At 45.8% G+C, this 21,290-nt stretch overlaps 5 protein-coding genes across 6 annotated transcripts in view; 2 read left to right on the top strand and 3 right to left on the bottom strand.

Annotated features, from left to right (window-relative positions):
- The window catches only part of LOC120903007 (histone acetyltransferase KAT7), a 61,885-nt gene extending 61,380 nt beyond the window's left edge, over positions 1–505 (bottom strand). For both annotated transcript variants that reach the window (XM_040312167.1, XM_040312168.1), the window contains exon 1: positions 12–505. In XM_040312167.1, coding sequence (XP_040168101.1) covers positions 12–29 — 18 coding nt within the window. In that variant the 5' untranslated portion in view covers positions 30–505. The remainder of the gene's footprint in view (positions 1–11) is intronic.
- Positions 506–796: 291 nt separating this feature from the next.
- On the top strand, positions 797–3,671 carry LOC120903188 (sphingosine-1-phosphate phosphatase 1-like). The gene is made up of 4 exons (XM_040312457.1): positions 797–1,411; positions 1,522–1,772; positions 1,840–2,012; positions 2,085–3,671. The coding sequence occupies exons 1-4, from the start codon at positions 1,048–1,050 to the stop codon at positions 2,500–2,502; spliced, it is 1,206 nt and encodes a 401-aa protein (XP_040168391.1). The 5' UTR covers positions 797–1,047; the 3' UTR covers positions 2,503–3,671.
- A 402-nt stretch (positions 3,672–4,073) lies between these two features.
- LOC120903575 (glutaminyl-peptide cyclotransferase-like) lies at positions 4,074–5,615 on the bottom strand. Its single transcript, XM_040313093.1, has 2 exons — positions 5,356–5,615; positions 4,074–5,285 (listed from the first exon to the last, which is right to left on the bottom strand). The coding sequence occupies exons 1-2, from the start codon at positions 5,437–5,439 to the stop codon at positions 4,347–4,349; spliced, it is 1,023 nt and encodes a 340-aa protein (XP_040169027.1). The 5' UTR covers positions 5,440–5,615; the 3' UTR covers positions 4,074–4,346.
- Positions 5,616–7,873: 2,258 nt separating this feature from the next.
- On the bottom strand, positions 7,874–10,029 carry LOC120903724 (CCR4-NOT transcription complex subunit 10). The gene is made up of 3 exons (XM_040313323.1): positions 9,872–10,029; positions 8,339–9,808; positions 7,874–8,279 (listed from the first exon to the last, which is right to left on the bottom strand). Exons 1-3 carry the CDS (start codon positions 9,955–9,957, stop codon positions 7,919–7,921), a joined length of 1,917 nt encoding a protein of 638 aa, XP_040169257.1. The 5' UTR covers positions 9,958–10,029; the 3' UTR covers positions 7,874–7,918.
- A 425-nt stretch (positions 10,030–10,454) lies between these two features.
- LOC120900785 (flocculation protein FLO11-like) overlaps positions 10,455–21,290 on the top strand; it is a 68,099-nt gene continuing 57,263 nt past the window's right edge. The window contains exons 1-2 of the mRNA XM_040308248.1: positions 10,455–10,623; positions 20,667–20,689. The gene's annotated coding sequence lies outside the window, so the exon portion shown is untranslated. The remainder of the gene's footprint in view (positions 10,624–20,666; positions 20,690–21,290) is intronic.

The following is a 21,290-nucleotide window of genomic DNA, read 5'->3' as shown; positions in this document are numbered from 1 at the left end:
CGTTTACTAACCTTTTTCCGTTGTGGCATGATTTTTTTATTTCAATAAGTTCAATAAGTAAATGTGCTACGACCACTTCCAAGGAACACGAGTGGGCAATAAAACGTGAACCTTCGTACAACACCCTTAAGATACCTCAGAACTAAAAACTATCCACGGAACTCGTCACGAAAAAGGTACAAACAGTCTAAAATAAAATTTGCATCCTCAAATTCCGGCATCCAAAAACTTTTCACTATCGAAAACACAAACGCTCCCCCCGTTTTCTTATTCTTCTTTTTTCATCCTTCCAATGCATAAACTTGCCCCCACACTGGCTTCGCACTCAATTTTAACATACTAAAAGGCGCCCAACGTCCGTTGAAATAAAACTTTTTGATTAATCTAGCAACACGTGGTTCAATTTTGTTGCAATACACTTAAATTTCTAAATTTTTGCTTAAGTTTATCGAAAACAACACTTTCACAGAACGCTTTTCGTTTGTTTGTTGTGTTTTCTGCTTCACTTTAGTTTGACATTTGGTGTGTGTGCTGTCATTTTTTTTTTTTTGTTGCTGGAAATAACCAGGCTCGCCCATCGGTTCGCCATATTCATTTACGGGCCACACAACGCATGGAATAAATCCAGCAATAAATAAAAGGGCAATACAAATGGCGCTGGAATATTAATTTATTGCAAATCGTTTAATTTATTCCCTTGCTCATATTAAATCAACAAATGTATTCTTTTCCAGATAATATTATGTACCTTGGCCTTGTGCTCATCTGTCAAATTGCGCCAAAGTGATGCAGCCTTGTTTATTTGCTCCTCGTAAACATCACTCGGCGGTGCCGTCGGTGTAAAACAGTGTCCTTTCTATTCCCTCATCACCAAAATGATCACAAATTAGGCTGAGCCGTGTGTGTTGCTTTCCTCCACACTAGCGGTGTCCTTCAAGGATTCGGTTCCGTTAGTGCGTGCGACCAGTTGCGTAAAGCGCACAAGTGGTACATCCCCCGTAAAGTTGCACCGGCGGCATCATAGGTCTACGTGGGGCGCAGTACAAAATGCATCCATTCCTCGAGTACCTCAAAAGCCCGGAGCTGGTCGTGAAGGTGCAGGAATACTTCGGCATCGAGTATCTGCGCAAAGTCCCCCCGTCCAAAGCGGCGAAACCAGCACATGGCAATGGTAGTACGGCAAACGGAAAAGGTGCGCCACTGGGCAATGGGTACACCGCCGAGAAGAAGATCGATGACAATGATAATGCTTATCGGGTGACGAATTACTTCTGGTACGTGCTGTTTATCGTCGGCACCGAGCTGGGCGACGAACTGTTCTACGCCACGTTTATCCCGTTCTGGTTTTGGAACATCGACAGCGCGGTAGGCCGGCGGGTGGTTATGCTATGGTCAGCGATTATGTACGTAGGTAGGGCACCACCACCACCACCACCCCTCCTCGGATCTCACCCTGGATTTGCTCACCCTAGCTCACGGCGGAAGTAATGCAAAATGGGTTTTCTCCAACTCCTTTTGCAGGACAAAGCCTTAAGGACATTATTCGATGGCCAAGACCAAGCTATCCGGCGGCACGGTTGCAGAAGAAATGGGGCCTCGAGTACGGTATGCCGTCGACGCATGCGATGGTCTCGGTTGCCATTCCGTTTTCGGTGCTGATTTACACGTACGATCGGTACATTTACTCGATGCCGGTTGGGCTGGCCATTGCTTGCGTCTGGTGTGCCGTGATCTGCGTTAGCCGGGTGTACCTAGGCATGCACAGTGTATTGGTTAGTATTGGGCCGCATGTCCCACTGTCCCTTTTATGTAAGAAATGTTACGCTTTCTTTGTTTTAGGACATTGTCGCAGGACTGGTGCTGGTCGTACTGTTGATGATCCCCCTAATTCCGATCGTAGATCGATTGGACCTTGTAATAGTGACTTCCCACTGGTCGCCAATATTCGTGCTTTCCATATCGATACTACTGATCGTGTTCTATCCCGATCCGGGTAAATGGACCCCAACGCGGTACGTTACAACACACTGAAGTAGTTTTCTTTTGTATATTAATATCTGTCCATTTATTTCCCCCCCTTCCAGCGGCGATACCGCTCTTACGGTAAGCGTTTGCGCTGGCATCGAGCTCGGCGCCTGGTTGCACTACCATTTGGGCGAGTTTCAGCAACCGGCACAGCCACCACCGTACGAAATCATCTGGCCATCCTACAGCATGCTCGGCCTGCTGCTGCTCCGCACCGTGCTCGGCCTGTGCTGCATCGTTGCGTCCCGTGCCTTTGCCAAATCGATCTCGTACGCGTTCGTGTGCTTCATACTGGGACGGGACAAGAACGAACTGCGCCAGTCGGAGGATACGCTCGAGAACAAGAACAAAATCATCGTCGAGCTGTCGTACAAGCTGTTCACGTACGGTGTGATCGGGTTCAACACCCAGTACCTGCTGCCGAGCGTCTTTAAGCTGCTCAACATCGGCCGGCCCGATTTCTACACCGAAATCTAAACCCCATTCCAGCCATCCAAAGCACCCACACGCACGCACCGGTGTATGCGGCTAGCGCAGCAAAAAATGAAAGCATCGCACATTCCATCCATATGAGAAAAAACGATCGATATCAGTGAGAGTAGTTTAGAATTTAGCAAACGAGTAGCATCACATACATATGAACCTAAATCATATTTCTTCCAGGCAAGCTCTCGGTACCGGCGGATTGAACGGTACCGGTTTACTTGCAGCATTCAGTATCTCGCACACTTTACTCCACTCTCTTTATCATATTCCTATTCTTTTTTCTTATCATCCTCCAATCAAGAACAAATCAAGAACTACAAAAAAACAGAATCCACTAGGTCTAGCCAGGTCTGAAATGTTGTTTTTTCCCCAGTTGAATCTTTACGCGTAATTTAATACAAATGAATTACTAAATAGAATTGCTAGCACTAAACGCATCCGCTTCCCGCATTTTCTCTTTCACATTTAGTAAAAAAAAAAACGCATTAGAAAAGCAGTGTACGCTTAAGGGTAGAGCAGTCGAACAAGTGAGACAAAGTTCTCACCGAAAGTAGAACGCAATTTTAACGTTGGCCCGACACTTCCCATGTGCTTCCGTACAAGATGGTTGGTAACACGGGCGTAGAGGTGAGTGGTGGTACCGGTTGCTTTTTTAGTAAGTGTTAGAAGCGGTCAAAAACACATGATTCTATTCCGTCATGAGGGTCAAAAACCTGCTACCAGAGCTTAACAAACAAACAACGTCACAATTTGGTAAAAACGAAACGAAACAATTCAGCATTACTGCCAGTGGAGAAGCAATTCGATTTGGAGCGATCGTTCTTTCGTGTGGCACCACGGTTTTGCAAAGTATTCTAGTCTAAACGAGGGCAACAGAAAGAGGGCACCATATAGGCAGGAACCGTACAAAATACAGGTACTGTTTGGTGTTTAGTGTTTAGACAAAGTCGAAGTAGTAAAGCTCAATCACAAAACGGTCGAAAAAGCTGGTAATCGCAGGGAAAGAGAGAGAGAAAGGGAGGTACAAGTCGTTGAAATACGTTGATTAAATTTGGTCCGCTCTTCTTATTCTCTCACAATAGATACAATGCTGGTTCGCAGCGTTTTGTAGGAAGCGCCGAAATCACGAAATAAAGAACTTTTTCAACTTTCGAAACATATTTAGTGACTTTTTTTTGTTGGCTTGGGTTATCTTTTTTAATGCTATTTTTCAGCAATATTGTTTAATCTTCCTTTTTTTGCTTTACTGTAAATAAATCGTGTTTGAATATCTTTTCGACTGTGTAAACAGCTAAAGCTGTGTAATAAAACCAAACCATGTGCGTGTTGAATGGCGATAACAATGCACCGATTAAAATCGTTCCCACGTGCATCACAGCCGGTAACCATGAAGGGCATCGATTAGTTGTGGACAAACAGCGCTCCACTAATCCGCTTTGCTGTACACCAGGTTTTGCGATCAATTGTAAACGTTTTGTGGCTTTATTCTTTTTTTTAACGAAAAAAAAACCAGAATTGCCAAAAGTACGGCTTTTTTTAAAGGTTTCCTAAACACCATTTTCTATGATTGTTCAACAATTTGTATTTATTGCACAAAAGTGTTACATTGTTTTTTACAGATATGTAGTACGCTTGGAAGGAGGGAAAAGGCCCATTAAACAGTAAGATTGGTGTTTTCCTTCTTTTTTTTTGCTTCCTTCACGATAAGAAACCGTAATGAATTATTTAAAAATCGCTCAAAAAACAAGAGATAAAATTAGCCCCGAGCGTGTAAGTACGCGTACTGCCCCCGAAGGAATGGTGCTGCATTGGTTCTACAATTCATCATGCGACTGTCATAACGGCACGTTCAAATACTCCAGCACAAAGACGGAAAATATGCGCACCAAATTGCGCACCGTCGGTACGTCCACGATGTCCGCATTATCTTCCAGCTTGTGCCAAACCTCGGGGAAGGGGCTGGGAATGACGTGCAGGATGGGCACGCCCCGCCTTAGGAACGGTATGTGATCATCCTCGATGCCCGCAAACACTGAGGCGGGCTTAAAGTACGCGATCGTCCTCTGGGTCGGTGACACGCTGCTCGTGCTGTAGTTCTCCAGATGGCCCAGCTCATCCAGCCGCCGTTCGGCGGAAATTAGCTGCACGTACCAGTTTTCCGTCTCGGCAAAGTAGCTGTAAAAGGTTGGCTCGGGCGTACCGAGCAGATCGAGCAGCACGAGCATGTCCATCCGTTGCAGCGTACCATCGCGCTCCATCCGTTCGGCCAGGTGGCGTGCACCGTAGAGCGAATCACGCTCGGACCAGTTCTGGAATGCTTCCTCGCCGTCGAAGAAAATGAACTGCAGGTTCAGGTCCGTCCTGGCTTTGATGGACTCGAGGTGGGGAGCGAGCAAGGACGCCATCGTAATGAGCATCGCGCACGGCACGGACGAATCGGTCGCTCCGATAAACTGTTGGCCGGGGAAGTATTTACTGTCGTAGTGGCAGGCCAGCACCAGATTGCGGGTAGCTTTGGGGTAGAGCGACGCGATCACGTTGGCAAACCGTAGCTTCCCCAGGATGGGCACGGTTTCATCGAACTCGTCCAGCTCAACGGTGTAGCCATGCCGCTGCATCTGCTGCACGATGTAGTTTTTCACATTCTCGTGGCCTGGCGTTCCGACCACCCGCTCGACGAGCAGATTTTCCAAGGCCTCGGGCAGAAGCGTCATCGGATCGACTGCCACCCGCTGAAGGCCGCCCACCGACATCGGGGTGGCTGTGTGCTTTTGCTGCAAGCATACAAAATGGGGGATTGTAGATTGGTCAAGGTCTAAGGCACTTTCACATGATCACACTTACCGCATTCTTCAAATTCGCGTTCTGGCCATTTGTGCTGAGAAGCGCTATCGTAAACACGAGCAATATGATATGTACGCGTGGCATTGCAAGCACACCTTTAACCCCTTCCCCTTTCTTGATTGATATGCGGTTACAAAAAGGTGCGATTAGAAGCACGACCACCCGCTACCGCTTTTGAGGGTAGGTTCTATCGCTAAACAAACGAACCGATTGTGACCCTCCTTCCCAGAAGTGTTGTGACTTTTGTTCCACGAAAATTACCCCGCCTGGGAAGAGAGGTTGTTTACCAAACGTCAACGATGATCATACGATCAATGTGGCCAGATTTATTAAGCGGTTTTTGGTAGGAGCATCAACATTTTATCGATAGTTTTCGGTAGGAGTTTTAATTTGTTTCGATATTTTTCGGTACGTTTTGAAGAGTGGAGCGGAGGGGGAGGGAGAGGGTGCTAATCTGTAAGAGAAAATACATCCTTTATTATTATTATTTTTTATTGAAGTCACTTACTTTTGGCTATAAAAATGTAATGCTCGTCATATCGCCGTGTTTTACGAGCAATATCCTCACCTGCTCTCTCAAATGAACTTTTTACTCTAGATTGCACTCTCCCTTTTCTCTATTCGTTGCTATGGTGAACTTTGTCTTCCCACGCGACACAGATTAAGCTTAAACGACTGGAATATCAAATATCCATAGAAAAAACGAAAGCTCCATAGCGACACTGGTTTTCTCAATAGATAGCGTATTATAACTCATCATTATATTGCTGTCTTTTTCTTGCAATGTGTTTCGACAAGCTTCATCTAATTATGACCTATACACCCAAGTGTCACAAATCCACTAAACGACCATTAAACGGTTTCTAAACGACTCAAGCTCTTTACCTAAACGGAATATAGAAAGACTTCGTTTAGCAGACGGCGAACGACTCATGCATTCTTAAAAAAAGCAAAAAAAAAGCTGGTGGCCATCTGTTGGTGGGATGTCCAATTAGCGGAGCGCTTTCCTCGCTTCAAGAGCTTTCTCCTTCCCTCTGTACTGTTAAGGCCGGGCTACATTGATCACTAGCGCATCTGGCGGCGGCTGGTGGAAGCTTTTTTTGGTCGTCGGGGGAATGGTCGTGTTGGATCTTAAAGTTAATTAGTTTTTTCACCGTTTTTTGATGCGAAAACTGCTGAAATACTTGCACAACATATTTATCTATCAATTACAAAGCATTCTGAGTCCAGTTAAAGTAAAAAACATGGAAAAATAACGTATTTTCTGGAAAAAATTGTCTGGCTCCAAATTGTTTGGCAAAATGCTTCGGTCAGCCGCCGCCAGGAGCGCTAGTGAAAATCAAAATTACACCAGAGAGTACGATCAATGTAGCCCCCCAAGTGCCACAAATCCACTAAACGACCACTAAACGGCTTCTAAACGACTCAAGTTCTCTAGCTAAACGGAATATACAAAGACTTCGTTTAGCAGACGTCAAACGACTCATGCATTCTAAAAATAGCAAAAAAGCTGGTGACGCTATCTGTTGGTGGGATACCCAACCAGTTGAGCTTCATCGCTTGGAGGAGAGCTTTCTCATTTCCTCTGTACTGTTGTATGGTTTCGCATTGAAGTTATGCATCGCTAGAACTAGAACGGCGATACGATTGTTTAAATACTAAACTCCAACGGAAATCACCAGCACTGAAGCAAGTGAGATTTGAGTAATGGTCGTTGGTGTTGATACCCACGTATCTGACCACACGACCATTCGTATAGATTTTTGCTTAGAAAGTTAGAAGGCTATATAGGTCATGATAAGATGAAGCTTGTCGAAACACATTGCAAGAAAAGGATAGCAATATAATGATGAGTTGTAATACGCCATCTATTGATCAAACCAATGAAGCTGTGGAGCTTTCATGTTTTTTTCTATGGATATTTAATTTCCCAGTCGTTTAAGCTTAATCTGTGGCGCTTGGGCCGGCCTTTATATGGTTTCGAATTGAAGTTATGCATCGCTAGAACTAGAACGGCGATACGATTGTTTAAAATACTAAACTTCAATGTGAACCATTTGTACAGAAGCGAGTGAAATTTAAATTATGGTGTTGACGGTGTTGATACCCATGTATCTGACCACGAGTAGATCGCATCTCATGAAGTATAGACAACCAAGACCCCACTGTTGGACTTCTGGTTTTAGTCGCTAGTGATTTCCATATTTCATATGGAGTTTACTGCATTAAATCACTTGGGAAATGGTTTTATGACTTTTCGATCAGTATTACGAGAAAATCTGTGATTTTCGGTAGGATAATTTCGATAGTTTTAGGGTAATCATCTGTGTATCATATACACATATCAAAAATCGGTAGGAATACAGATGAAACGGTATTTCTGGTCACTCTGCGTATGATTGCTGTCAAAACGGTTCGCTTTAAAATGGTCGTTACAAATGCTGTTATTCACAGCTGCAAGCGCAACGAGGTTTGAATTTTCCCTTCGGATGGTATTTGTGTGTAATCAAAGGGACAGTTTTCCAAACTGTATACTGTTTACTTTGCATGCTACACGCACGTTTTAAATCAAATGTGGCGTATCGTACCGAATGAGTAATTGCACCTTGTCGTAGTTTCCCAGCAGCAGCTCCTGGTAGACGTTGAGCATCTTAAGATACGGCATTACCAACGGGTGGTTGCAGCTGCTCATCGCAATTTTCGCCTGTTCGTAGTCTCCGATCAGGAACGACACGACCGCCCGATTGTAGTGCATCACGGAGCGGGCCGCATCAGCCGAATTGATGTTCCAGTGCGGCGAGGCACGCATTCCAAAGTCATCGCCGGCAAGTTCGGTGATGAATTTGGGCTCCAGGTACGTGATGGCTTCCAGCGGTCGGTTCATCATGATCAGCGCTTCCGCCGCGTACATGTGCGAGAGTAATCTGTGTAATGTAGAGCAATTATTCGTTTGTAAGTTGTTTAATGTACCATCTATACTTACAGATACGATTGCGGCAGATCTTTCATGGTCAACATTTGCTTTGCATACTTGAGCGCCAGACTGTACTCGCCGAGAGTATTCAGCACGTAGCTGTACGCGGCCAGCACCGCACACTTGAGCTTGTTGAACGAGACCAGCTTCATCGGCAGGGAAGGATTGCAAGGTACACCCTCGTATACCTTATCCCAGGCGACCGTCTTATCGCTGCTCTCGGTTTGCCGGATCAGCTCCGGCTCGTGGTACTCCAGCAGCGCCACCGCGTTTCGCAAGCAGAGCGCCCCGAACTCGAGCGTCGTGGCGGGAATGGCTAACGATTGATCTCCCTCCGGGACGGCCGTTTTGGGCGACGGGTTCAGCACGTACTTCCGGTGCACACCGCACCCGACCGTGCCGTGGCAGATGCTGGTATTTTGCGCCTGCTTCTCCTGCCGGTGCACCATGATGCAGCATTCGGCCAGCCGCAGCCAGAGGCGCGGATTGTTGTGGTTCGAGTTCAGCACGATCAGCATACACTCGAACGCTTCCTTCGGGCGCTGCAGATGCAACAGTGCCAGCCCGTGGTTGTACAGTATCTCCGGCCGCTTGGTAGCACCGACACAGTACAGCGGCGACCCTTCCACCCTTTCCGTGGACGTATCCTCCGTGGCGGATTTGTCGAACAGCAGAGCCTGCTGGAAGAACCGTGCCGCCAGCGCGTAGTGTTTGACCGAAAAGTGTATCACGCCCATGTTGTTGGCCAGTATCGTGTTCTGATCTTCGCCGTGCCGGTTCACGCTGACCGGCTCGTTGGTGAACTGCTTCGACAGCTCCTTGGCCGCCATCTGATAATCGTTGCCGAGAAAGTACTGATGCCCCTTGAGGATGGAGTACTCGGACGTGTCTTCCAGCGGGATCGACATGTTCTTTTTGCCGTTCAGCAGATTCGAGCGGATCAGTATCAGGCGGAACTCTTTGCGGAACTCCTCGAACTGCAGCTCGGAGATGTCCTTCCGGCTTTCGTTATCGATTAGTGGCTCGTCCTCGTCCGAGTCGCTCAGTATCGCGTACACCTGTATGCCGAGCCGGTTCTGCAGCATCCCCAGCAGCCGGTTCGCCTTCTTCGGCTGGTTCGTGTCGAGCAGCAGATGGACGGTGAAGATGCCAGCCCGGCGCAGCAGATAGTCATCCAGCCGGTCGAAATGGGCCATCACGGCGAGCATAATTTTGAGCGCGGCCAGCGGCTGCTTGAAGTGGTACAGGACGATCGCCTGGTTCACGTAGGCCGCGCACGATTCGCGATCCTTCACCTCCACCGTGCGAATCTCACCGACCAGCCCGGTCTGCTGGATCATGGCGGAACGGAATTGATCGTATCGGCGCAGATCACTGTTGTAAAACTCCACCACCGCCCTGTTGTGCAGCACCTTCGGGTTGGAGTCTTGCGTTTTGAGCAGCTTCTGCAGCGTTTGATAGCACGCATGGTAGTCGGCTCTGGAAGGTAAGTTTCACAAAGGGAGTTAATAATCCGCTCGCAGAGGGCTGTTTTAGACTTACTTTTGAAACTCTATAAACGCTTGTTGCTCTAGATCTCGCTCCTGATCATTTAGGGTAGGCTTTTTTGCGGAACTTGTTTCGGCCATGGTGCGAAGATTGTTTTGAATAACAAACGATGTGGGAACGTCAACAAATTTTACACCTGGAGGTGCCAAAGGGAGCACCTGCGGTCATGCGCAAATGACAGTTTGTTATGTAAAAAATCTATTTCATGTTAATTATACTCTTAAAAAATGTAAAAGTTCTGATAATATGGTTTTCCGCATGATGTTGTCACTTTAATTGTTAAAAAAATATTTTTACAAAATCGATGAATCGATCAACCGCAATTGGCATCCGACGAAATTTGAACTGCTATTCAATTGCAAAAGTATTTGAAAACTGCACTATAAAAGCATCATCTTGCTATATTTTATTTTAATTTTAACGGTTTTGCTTGATTATTCATAAATTTTCATGTAAAAAAACATACACAAAAACATTCTAAAAATCTTCATGTCCACAATTTGACAGGACGTTTACGCTGTGCGGCTGCCAAAGAAGGCAAACGTCAAACCGCCATAAAAGCATCGCCCACCATTATGGCATGTCGGTTTGTTTCAATTTCGTGCTAAACTTTTGTCCAGCGTTCGAATCTGCTCTGTGCGTACTGAATTTCGTGCAATTTCCCGTCTGTTCGTGTACCGTGTTGTAGCGTGTTAATCGCAGTGAAGCAGTGAGCGTGTGTTTGGTGCAGAAAACTGCAGCGAAAGGTAGGTAAAACCGGGGGGAAACATCTCGTTGCCAACTTGCCGGCTGGCTGGCTGGCTGGCTGCACCAGACAGGATGCTGGAAGGCGGCAGGAGAAGAAGAAAGCTGCAAAAACCGGGTTTCCTCTCCCGACAGGACTTGCTCTACCTGTGTGTGTGCGTGCATGTGTGTGTATGTGTGTGTGCATTAGCAGCAGCATCGGGCAACAGCGTGCGGGACCATGTAACGGCTTGTGTGCCCGGGGTATGGTTGTGCGTAAACTCGGAAGTGATCAATTATCAAAAGCACTTTTTTTTCGGCGGCCCCCGGCGGCTAGACGTTGTACGCCACGGATGCGATGAGTTCAGCGATGGGTTTAATTGTTCCAAAATTGGGCTCCGAAGCAGACAAACCGAGTGGATGGATAGGCGTGCGAACCGCGAGAATCCAGGAGGAAAAAGCCTCACCGGAATGAAGCATAAAGCAAGAAAGAGAGAAAAAAAGGCAAAACCCGCGCGCCGTTGAACGCCATTCTTGTGTGGAAGCGAAACGGCCGAGAGAGAGCGTCCGCACCGTTCGGATGGCAAAGCGAGAGAGTAAGCGAGCGAGCGAGATAGCGACAAACGGGACATGAATCCCGAGCCAGTTTTTCGGTTATGTTTCCTGCTTCTCCCCCTCGGCCCCCTACCCGTTCGCCATAGGGATTTTGCGTTTATGCTCACGCACACACCTTTCCCGAGCATTGCGCCTTCCCCTGTATGCCAACCGGCCGACGGCTGCAACGTATAGGGGGTTATTCGATGGTATAGGTGCGCAGCATAGAACGGCAGAGCGAGACAGCATCTACTGAGCCAGACTCGATGGTGGTCAATCCGACACATTTTGGGCTGCTTTTCTGTAGCACACACTCACAGTTTGCACAGTTTGGATGGTGGATTGATGATTATGACGAAACTAATTTTGGGCCACTCTCGCGATGGTGGTGGTTTCCGGAAGCCCAGGAGAGCCTTAGACGCGGGGGCAGGAGAGTCCTTAGATAAAAGGAGAAGTGGCGCGGATAGAACGGTCAAGAACAAAATAAAAAAATGAAGAAATGCGGGCGAGATTCAGGCTGGTAGTTATGGTAACGCGAAGAAGCTATGTTGAGCTCTCGTGCTTTCGGTTGCTAGGCCCCCGGAGTCCGCCGTGTCCGCCGGAGTTTGCAAGAGAGTTCGCGTTTCGTTCTCTCGTGAAATTCTGCTGAGAGCATCCGTATAGTAGCATAAGGCTGCTATGCTATTGCTGCTGCTGCGGCAATGTGTATGCTAAAAGTCACGCGAAGGGAGATTTAAATTTGCCGGACTTTCGGCCTGCGGGAGAATGGGCAAATAACGCCAATCAAAGTGTCCATTTTGGTTTCGGCGGGGTTCGGGGTCTGAAATTAATTTCGAGTTTGTACCCAAAGTTGTTGGTTGGGTCGAATTGAATAGGTTGTGTAATTTTAATTTTGATTATTTAATTCGCTTCGAGATTGTTCTCGGGGCTCAGCTGAATTTTAAGACATTTCTTTAGATGTTTAAATGTTTTTATTGAATTTTTCCATTACTATTATTAATGAAATTATTATTTTCTATTTTTTTAGGGCCTAGATCATACAGGATTTTCCAAGGGTTCTCATAATTGTGGGACACTTCCTTGACTCTTCCTTATAGGAAGTAAACTTCGTATGGTGGAAATTGAACACCATGGCACCTCTTTTTGGACAGGCTCATTGGAAATTCTTATTAGAATTGTCCGACAAGGGTGCTATAGAGCCCAATTCCCATTACATTAAGCTCATTTCACGTAAGAAAGAGTTAATAAAGTGTCCCATAGCTATAAGAACTCCTGGAAAACCCTATATGAAAGCTTCATTATGATCTTAGTCATTTTCCCTTACGAAGCTATACCTACCAGTTGGACCAGATACCTACCTACCCATACCTTCATTAAAATTGCACAAATAAGCAGCCCTTCAATAAGAATAATTCACCAATCTCGCTTCTCCCCCCAGGCTCGATTCCGTTTTCAAAACAGCTCTAGCAGGAAGGCTTACACAGAGGCGCAATTAAATGTAACCTTGAATTAAGTTCAACTCCCAAACCCAAAATGCCATTAGAGAAGATGTGAGCCCCAAGCTCGCCTAGGCAGACACTCCACAAAAGCGCACATCTCACCTGCTGATGATCGTTCGGAGGCCAAAGTGCCACAATACTTTAATGAAGATGGGAGAATTGAGTGGTTGGAATGAGTAGAGGAAAAAAAGCAAAGAGGCAACCGCGATCGGACACGCTAGATACGCCCGGAACTGGTTCAATAAAGCACGCGGGCCACACGCCGTATCTAGCGAAGAGATCTATCTGCCCTCTCCGTCACTGTGTTGTACCCCTCCTCCCCGAAGGTCCGAATTTCCGCGCACCGCGTGCATGATCATGCTGTGTGTCTGTGTGTGTGTTTTTTTTCTTACTTGCCATGTTCACACAGCCGGCCACACTATGCGGATTTTTTGTGCGGTTGGCTTTTCCACCAACTTCAAATTGCGCGGCCGTGTTTGTTTGTTACGTGCCATCACACCGCCTAGTAGTGGGCCCGTGAGTTCCTTCTTTCCTGCTGGAAGAGGCTTTTTTTGTTGGTCGGACGTTGCTTGGCGTACATGATGTATGGTCGTGTATGGAAAGCGACCCCGAAAAGTCATCGGGAGACCTAGTTTGGGATTCATCAATCAACCACCCGGACATTACCGATGTTTGTGTGAATGATACACATTCAAAGTCGAATAAAAAAAAATGATGCCAGATAGAGCCATAAAGGAAGGTAACGATGGCGGACGGTGCTATAACTATGCCGAAGAAAAACCGCAGCGTTTAGGCCGCGAACTCCTTCTGCCACCTTTAAGAACACACCGAACGATCTTTTGCTGTGCAGCGGGTGGGAAGAAAATCGAAGCACACAACGAGAATAAAGATGTTGGTAGTGTTGACTGTTCCTTCCCTCCAGTCAGCCAAGCCCACACACGGCACATGTTGAGGAGATCGCGATCGCGCAAATGTGTGTGGCTCGTCTTCACACGGAAGCGAGAGCGCGTGAATCTCTAACCTTTTTTGTGGTGGAATTTCACCGCTGCTTCTTGTCTCGCTGGTTTATCCAGGGCCGCCCCATGCGTGCATGATGCCGCCCGGCAGGTTCAACCGTTTGTGCTCTCGTTTGCCGGGGATTTATTGCGGGGATACGATACGATGCTAGTTAGTTCCCATCGATCAAGTTTTGTTTCGCCACTTCACTCGAATGTTGTTCTGGGTGTGTAGAAGCCTCCGGAACAAAAACCGCCGAATAGAGAGAGAGAGAGAATCCCTATTCGCGTAGCAGATGTTTCGCCCGCATTCGTGAATCGTTTGTACTGGAAGGGAAGTTTTCAGAAGAAAACTCTTCTTCCTATAACGCCAGCTGAAATAATAGACGAGACGGTGTTGTACGCTTGGCAATCGCCGAAATTCGAGATCATCTGATACTGTAGCGCGGATGCTTCTGATCATAGGAAAGCAAACTTTGGATGGTTTTACCATGATTCGTTGTCATTTTGTAGGCATTAGGGACGTAGTCATGATGTTTTATGTCCATTTTTTTGTTATCTTCATGTAAAATCTCACTCCCAGCAAACGCGCACCCATTGTTTTTGGGTTTACTTTGGGACATAGACGGTGGATCATGTAATCTCCCATGATATCCCCTCATTCATTTCCAAAATGTGTGGAATAGCAACAGAGCACAACCCAACAAAATGCTTAATGCTTAGTGAGTTGTTTGGAACGTTTTCTAACCTTTTTTCTCCACAAATAGTTTAACGACTCTATCAGAATCTGTGCAAGTTGCGCGAATATCGCGTTGGATATTTGTCTTGCTGGAAAAGTTAGGTCAATCGGTCATAGTGATATCCAAGCCGCCTTCCACCTGGCCATTCCCATTGGGGCCTGGATGACGATCGCGAGCGGGTACATTCCCACAAACGATGCAAAGATCGCCAAAGGATTATGGTTGTGTTTGTATTTTCGTATTTGCCATTCGAAAGGGTGGATCCAAACTGTGTAGAGTGTGTGTAGAGTGTAGCCTCTGGTGGTAAAGTAACATTTTTGCCTAAGCTTTCTCTGCGCAGATGATGGCTAAACGTTCACGTCCGAGCATAGGGCGTCGAACTTCTGCTCCCACCGGTCGTCGATTAATCGACATCAATCGGGTGTGTGATTTGGATGGAACGCGCGGAGTTTTTTTTTGTTTGACGGGTGAGGCAGGCTTGGGGTGTCCTATCTACCACCAATGACTGCCATACATATTTTGTATATTCGCCTTCTGCTTCGCCTTCTCCCGTCTCTCAACCTTCACTCTCGTGGTGGTGACCCTTAGCACCCGTGTTGGTGTGCCGCCGGGGGTGCTAATGTAGCGCTATTCTAAGATCGCTTTCACTTCCCACATGGACCGATGGGACTGGTTCCTGCCAGTTTGGATTGCCGCCAGCATTGAAATATGCAAAGGGAGTAGCGGTCATTGGCTTCTTGACCTGAGCGTGTTGCTGATGCGTCTCTAGGAGAGTATGAGGGCGGCAACCTTTCGGTGAGACCTGCCATTTATAAAACACACATGTGCACACTATCTCTCTCTTTGTATAACACACACACTCAGTCCAGGACTCTGTGTTAACTGAATCAGTTCTGGTCGTACGGAATCCACACAACGCACATAAAATAGATAAAAGATTGATTGGCCTAATTGAATTACGTTACCATCGCGCAAAGAGCATAACACCGTCAGACGGGTGTGCGGGCACGGTCCAATACAACACACACCACGATGGGCTGAGGGATGTTCTGTGCCGCGTATCGCATTGAATTTCATTTCCGAGTGTACCGACATTTTTGATACCGATAGGGAAATTTGTTGTGTGTAAGGGTTGTACAGAAACGCGCGCGCGCGCCTGTTCACACTTAATTGCTTTATCAGTTGGGAAGTTGTTTCCCTTTCTCTTTTCGTGTTTGGTTCCGATTTGATCGATTCGTCGGTGCGACATGCTGATGCGTATCTTTTTGCCTATGTTTTGCGGGACATGGGCGGTGCAAAGTGGTCGAATTAGTGAGGAGAGCACACATCAGTAGCTGTGTAGGCATCATTAGCAGGTCAAAGGGCGTGTGAGAGAATCTACAAACTAGTGATGGGAAAAATGATGTTTTCGTCGGAATCCATTCCAGCTAGCTTTTGACGTTTTCTGGAATCGATTTCGGATAGTAGGTCCGGAATCGGCTCCGGAATTTGTTCCGAAATCGAAATCGGCTCCGGAATCGATTTGGGTCCGAAGTCAGAATCGGATTCAAAACGGAGTTGGTTTTGGCATTTACATAAGAATAGGCCTTCGGGTCCAATAATACTACATATTGATAGCCGCAAAGAATCAAAATTTACTAAAACGATCCATTTTCCTGGAGACTCTCGGACTGATTTCGCTTCTGAAACTTCTTATTTGAATTCAGGAACTGATTCTCATTTCGGAGCTAATTACTTATCTGGAGTCAATCTTGATTCCGTTACCGGGGCAAATTGCGATTCTCAGGTCGATTCCGGAGCCAATTTTGACTCCGGAACCGATTCCGATCCCGGAATAGATTCCGAAGCCGACTTTCGTGTTTGGTTCGCAATTTGGAATCGGCTCCGGAGTCAACTCCGGAATCGGCTCCGGATTCAACTCCGGAATCGGCTCCGGAATCAATTTCGGAATCGGATTCGGAGTCAATTCCGGAATCGGCTCCGGAGTCAACTCCGGAATCGGCTCCGGATTCAACTCCGGAATCGGTTCCGGATTCAACTCCGGAATCGGTTCCGGATTTAACTCCGGAATCGGCTCCGGATTCAACTCCGGAATCGGCTCCGGATTCAACTCCGGAATCGGCTTCGGAATCAATTCCGGAATCGGCTCCGGTTTCTACTCCGGAATCGGCTCTGGAATTAACTTCAGAATCGGCCCCGGAATCAACTCCGGAATCGGCTCCGCAGTCAATTCCGAAATCGGCTCCGGAGTCAACTCCGGAATTGATTTCGAAAACGGTATCGAAATCGGGTAAGCTTGATTTCATGCTCCCACCACTACTCCAAACTCCGTCAAACGTTTCAAGTCGACAAGTGCGGAAGGAACTTCTTGTAGCTTTTTTTTTAGTGCGAGTGCGAGTTGACTCAAGATGTTACACACGTGTGTGTGTTTTTTACGTGGGTGGGCTATCAGGGTGGAACTATTGCTTACACTTTGGGAAAAGAAATAAACGAGCCACTAACGATTGATTGATGTTTGATATCGTACGGCACACTACTCTTCTAAGTGGAGGTTGGTTTCGGTTTGAAGAAAGTGATTCGCAAACAAAGAGGGATACAGATTGTACACATTTTTTTTCAAGTAGTTACATCAATCTTAATCAGGTTATATAAAAAATGGATTATCACTTTTTATTTGTTATAACACGATATCAGAGTTAGAGCATACTTGAGAGCAAAAACAAGCGTTTTAGTGGGACACTTTAATCATATCGATATTAATTTCTATGTAAATAGAGCTTGAGTATTCAATCGAATGTATAATTTAATTAATTTCTCATTTAAAAATGTGTTAAAAAACTAATTAAAGCGACTATTTCATCGGCCTCCGCAGTAGATCATGCGTCCTTTTTTGCGATAATGCGTTAGAGGTGCGTTAATATGCTCATGGAACACGCATACCTAAATCATAACTAAAGCATATACAGCATTTTTGACTGCTGCTTGAGGCATAACAAGCAGAGAGGATGACCCGGAGCACAGCGGCGCGCAGTTCAATAAATTGTGCTCAGTGGAGCCAATTAATATATTGTCGCCATTTTGCCATATGCTGCCTGTGAACGCGTTCTATACTACTACCATCATCATCAGGCATTTCTTTCCAACATTTATAATATGCTTGAGCGAATGCGACATGTGTGTGTCGGTGAGCATAGAAGCAATGCGGTCCAATGTTATCCAATTAACTGTTCGAATATCGTGCCTTCTTCTTGCTGCTGACAGGAGGGACAGCAGCGCACGGCAAAAGAAATGCTGGTTTAAACGATGGTGTAGCCGCTTTGTCAACTGGATCATTTTTATTGCACAATAGAGCAGTTTGCTTGGTGTGCCATTATTCAATTTCTTTTGTAAAATTTTATTCGGAAAGAATGGACCACCCGCTCTTGGGCGTGTAGGCGCGCAGATAGTTGGTGAAAGCCAGCCATGTAGCAGTACATGTAACGTTGGGTATTTTTGAATTTCTGGAAAAATATAGAACATTGTGTAAATTTATATTTCAATTTCACTTCACAGCAAACACAGCCTTTCGCGCGTGTTCTATCTTCAGCATTGCCTTTTTCCTATTGAAAAACTCGTTGAATTAATCGATTAATCGAGCACAAGTATTTGATTGACGAGTGTAGTGTAAGGCCGCGGCTGTCCATCTTCGTCAGTTGATACACCATGCTCTGCCGGTCACGCTGCTGCTGCTGCCCGTTTCCGTCCGTAACATTCCTTGTGTGATTAATCGGCGGCGCACTGAGGCAAAGGGTGTTGAACGGCGCGAAACGCAATGCGCGAACACACAGAAGCGCAACAATCGATGTTAATCGCGCATCCCGCTGCTCAACCGTAGAAAAGGCACAGGGACGGGGACGGATCACCCAGCTAACGAATGGTGATAATATGTCATTGAGGGCGATGCACGTGACAAATACCAGAACACAGTGTGTGTTGTGTTTGGTGTGCGCCTCTCGAAAAAAAATCCCATTTCTCCTTTGATCCAAGGGCTCATTACCGTAAAGACTTCCCCAAAAGAGAAACCGTATGATGATGGTCTGGATTGTGCTGCCTCAATGTGTCGACGATAGACTACCAATGCGACAGCTAATTGTTCGATAATTTAGCTCAATTTAGGCATCTTGATCCGCGTCCCTCCTTTACACGACCGAGGGTCGCAAGATTGTGGGAAAAGAATGTTTGCTTTGGGCGATAAAAATAAGATTCTATCTTACGAGAGATTACTCGGCCCATCGTGTGTAAGCGGCAGTACATATGTTTTGGGTTTTTTATTGTGGGAAATCTGTATGATGGGTGTTTGATTGGTATTTAATGCTCGTATGTTGACACCAGTAACGCGCTCGGTATGCAAATGTCATGGAGAATGTAGGAAAAGCAGGAACTTGAATCAATTCGCAAAGTCTATAGAAGAAATAACTGTTGTTATCATTGATATGTTCAAGAATGTTGTGTCATTTCATTCAAATGATGCTCTCATAATCCAATGTTGTTTTGTACGTCCCAAGCGTGGTGACTTACATCATCTTATGAGGGCATGATACATGACCATATGCCTTTCCAAAACCCGGATGATCAATACAGTAATTCAATTGACCTTAATGGCGTAGTAATGGACTGATTAAGCGCATAAAGATGGATAATTTATATGGCCTTAAGCACATACTCATATCCGTTTAACTCCAAAGTTATGTTATTACAATAATTTATGTATGTACTGCCTGTTCTTCCTTATTTTCTACAACTTAACAATGATTCACAGTTTCTGCATGGGTTTGTAATAATGTCATCCAACGTTCCAACACCCCCACGCCACGTTCCACACTTGACACGCACTGGCGTCCGTCTAGAACTCCGGATATACTTTCATTCCCATTTCCGGTTCTTCCGTTGGGCCACGAATGACGAGCTAAAGATATTTAAACAAAAATACGGTAAAGTGGATGCTCCACCATTCAGGGCACAATTGTACAATCCAACGGAACTGTACGCCATTCCGACCACTATTAAACCGCGGCGTCGTGTGCAAGCTTCCACTTCTTCTCCGTCTGTGTTGCTCGATCGGCTCCATAGAAAGCATGTATTTATGCGCTATTACACACGGTTGATGATTATATGCTATTGATAGCTTTCCTTTCGAGTAGGTGCCAAATAGAAGGGAACCCCAGGATAAAGGGAGGTGAACAGAAGAGGAAGCCAACAGCGGGGACGAAATGTTGAGTATGGCTTGGCGCCGATGAAAATATACACTCTATCGCGTCGCCAAGATCGAAGGGCGAAAGAAGCAGAGGCACAGCCATGTTCTGCCGTGTGCTTCACGTGATATGATGTCCCTTGGCCTGGAAATGGGAAGTGCATTTGCGTGGAGAGAAGCTAAAGAAAAGACCGATGTGGTGGTGGTAGTTGGCTGGGTGATGAGGATTTCGTGCGCCAAACTGTCGGCGGCGGTAGGGCGACGACAACAGCGTTTCAACGCGGAACCCACGAAACATCGGAAACGGTTCTCACGCGGACACGGAGCAGCCAGCCAGTCGACACGATGTGTTAGTGGTCGAGGCCGGTGTTAGAAACGTGTAAACGATGGGGGTGGCGCCTCTAGCAATGGGTGTTTCGGAAGTCAGCTCACCCCGGGAGCATTATATTAGCGCGCTTATGCTCCTCTCCACACGTTGAGTTGGGAAACGTCGCTATGCTGGAACGGGAATCACACGAAACCATCAACAAACACACATACACACACACACATGAACGTTTCGTGATGCTGTGCATGTTTGCTAGTTCCACTGCTGCTGCTCGATGTTTCCCGATGTTCTGTGAAGATTAGCGCAAAAAGAAATGTTTAGCTCCCTATTAGTGTCAAATGACTGGGCAAAATATTGTACTCCCCACACCCTTGGTGTGTTGGTGGACCTGAATTAAGGACACGAATCTAATGCGCCTAGTGTGGTGTTGTGGTGTGGTGTACGTTCTGTTATCGTGATTTTGGGTAATGGAGTGAAAGAGGGTCAGTAGAGTTAACATGCTGTACGTCAGCGAACGGCTATCGTGTATAATGGTGCAATGTGAGCAATTTTTCGGGGGAAAATATGCGCTACGATGGCTATTTAATGTGAAAATCGGTTTAGCGTGTATCATAGTTGTGTTGAACTGTTTTTTTGTGTGAGTTGTTCCTAATTTGTTTCTTTTTTTCATTTCGTTTCAGATTTTGTGTCGTCCCTTTGTGAAGTAAGTGTTTACATAATATTATTGTTATATTGGATATGCTGATGCTTGTAATTGTATTCATATCTGATGATTTCAGGACTAATAAACGTATTAGAAAGGCCTGATTCTCGGTTGGAATGATTTGTGAATCTCAAATATTCATGAATCTTCAAAGATTAATGAATCTCGAAAGAACCAAGAATTTCGAAAAAATCATGAATCTCGATAGATTCATTAATCTCTAAAGAATCTTGAATCTCCAAAGATGATCATATATCTAGAGATTCATGCATCTCTAAAAAATTTTAAAGCTTTTTATTAAACTTCTTCTTGGTGTAAAAACCTACGAGGTAATGCCAGCCTATACAGGGTAGCGCGACTTCTTGGAAAGTATCACGCAGCTGGATAGTTTGTTTTGCTACGGGGAAACATTGGATGCGAGGCTTGAACCGACAACGGGCATGTTTTAGGTGGGATTGTGAAAATTAAATATTTTGGAAATCATAAATCTCTAAAGATTCAGGAAACCCTGGATATACATGAATTTTAATGAACTTATGAAGCTTATAGATTCAAAAATCTTAACATATTCATGAAGCCTTAGGGATTCATGAATCTTTGA

The sequence above is a fragment of the Anopheles arabiensis genome, chromosome 3 (assembly GCF_016920715.1).
Source record: "Anopheles arabiensis isolate DONGOLA chromosome 3, AaraD3, whole genome shotgun sequence".
Classification (NCBI taxonomy): Eukaryota; Metazoa; Arthropoda; class Insecta; order Diptera; family Culicidae; genus Anopheles; species Anopheles arabiensis.
The sequence above is the reverse complement of the archived record's forward strand: the minus strand, read 5'-3'. Positions and strand labels throughout refer to the sequence as shown.

Bases quoted from the DNA above. Each gene is read 5' to 3' on its own strand.
- LOC120903188 (XM_040312457.1), top strand. From the start codon at position 1,048: ATGCATCCATTCCTCGAGTACCTCAAAAGCCCGGAGCTGGTCGTGAAG. The intron at 1,412-1,521 runs GTAGGGCACCAC...CTCCTTTTGCAG, and splicing joins GTCAGCGATTATGTACGTAG to GACAAAGCCTTAAGGACATT. The intron at 1,773-1,839 runs GTTAGTATTGGG...TCTTTGTTTTAG, and splicing joins TAGGCATGCACAGTGTATTG to GACATTGTCGCAGGACTGGT.
- LOC120903575 (XM_040313093.1), bottom strand. From the start codon at position 5,439: ATGCCACGCGTACATATCATATTGCTCGTGTTTACGATAGCGCTTCTC. The intron at 5,286-5,355 runs GTAAGTGTGATC...GTATGCTTGCAG, and splicing joins ACGCGAATTTGAAGAATGCG to CAAAAGCACACAGCCACCCC.
- LOC120903724 (XM_040313323.1), bottom strand. From the start codon at position 9,957: ATGGCCGAAACAAGTTCCGCAAAAAAGCCTACCCTAAATGATCAGGAG. The intron at 9,809-9,871 runs GTAAGTCTAAAA...CTTACCTTCCAG, and splicing joins GCGTTTATAGAGTTTCAAAA to AGCCGACTACCATGCGTGCT. The intron at 8,280-8,338 runs GTAAGTATAGAT...TACATTACACAG, and splicing joins GATCTGCCGCAATCGTATCT to ATTACTCTCGCACATGTACG.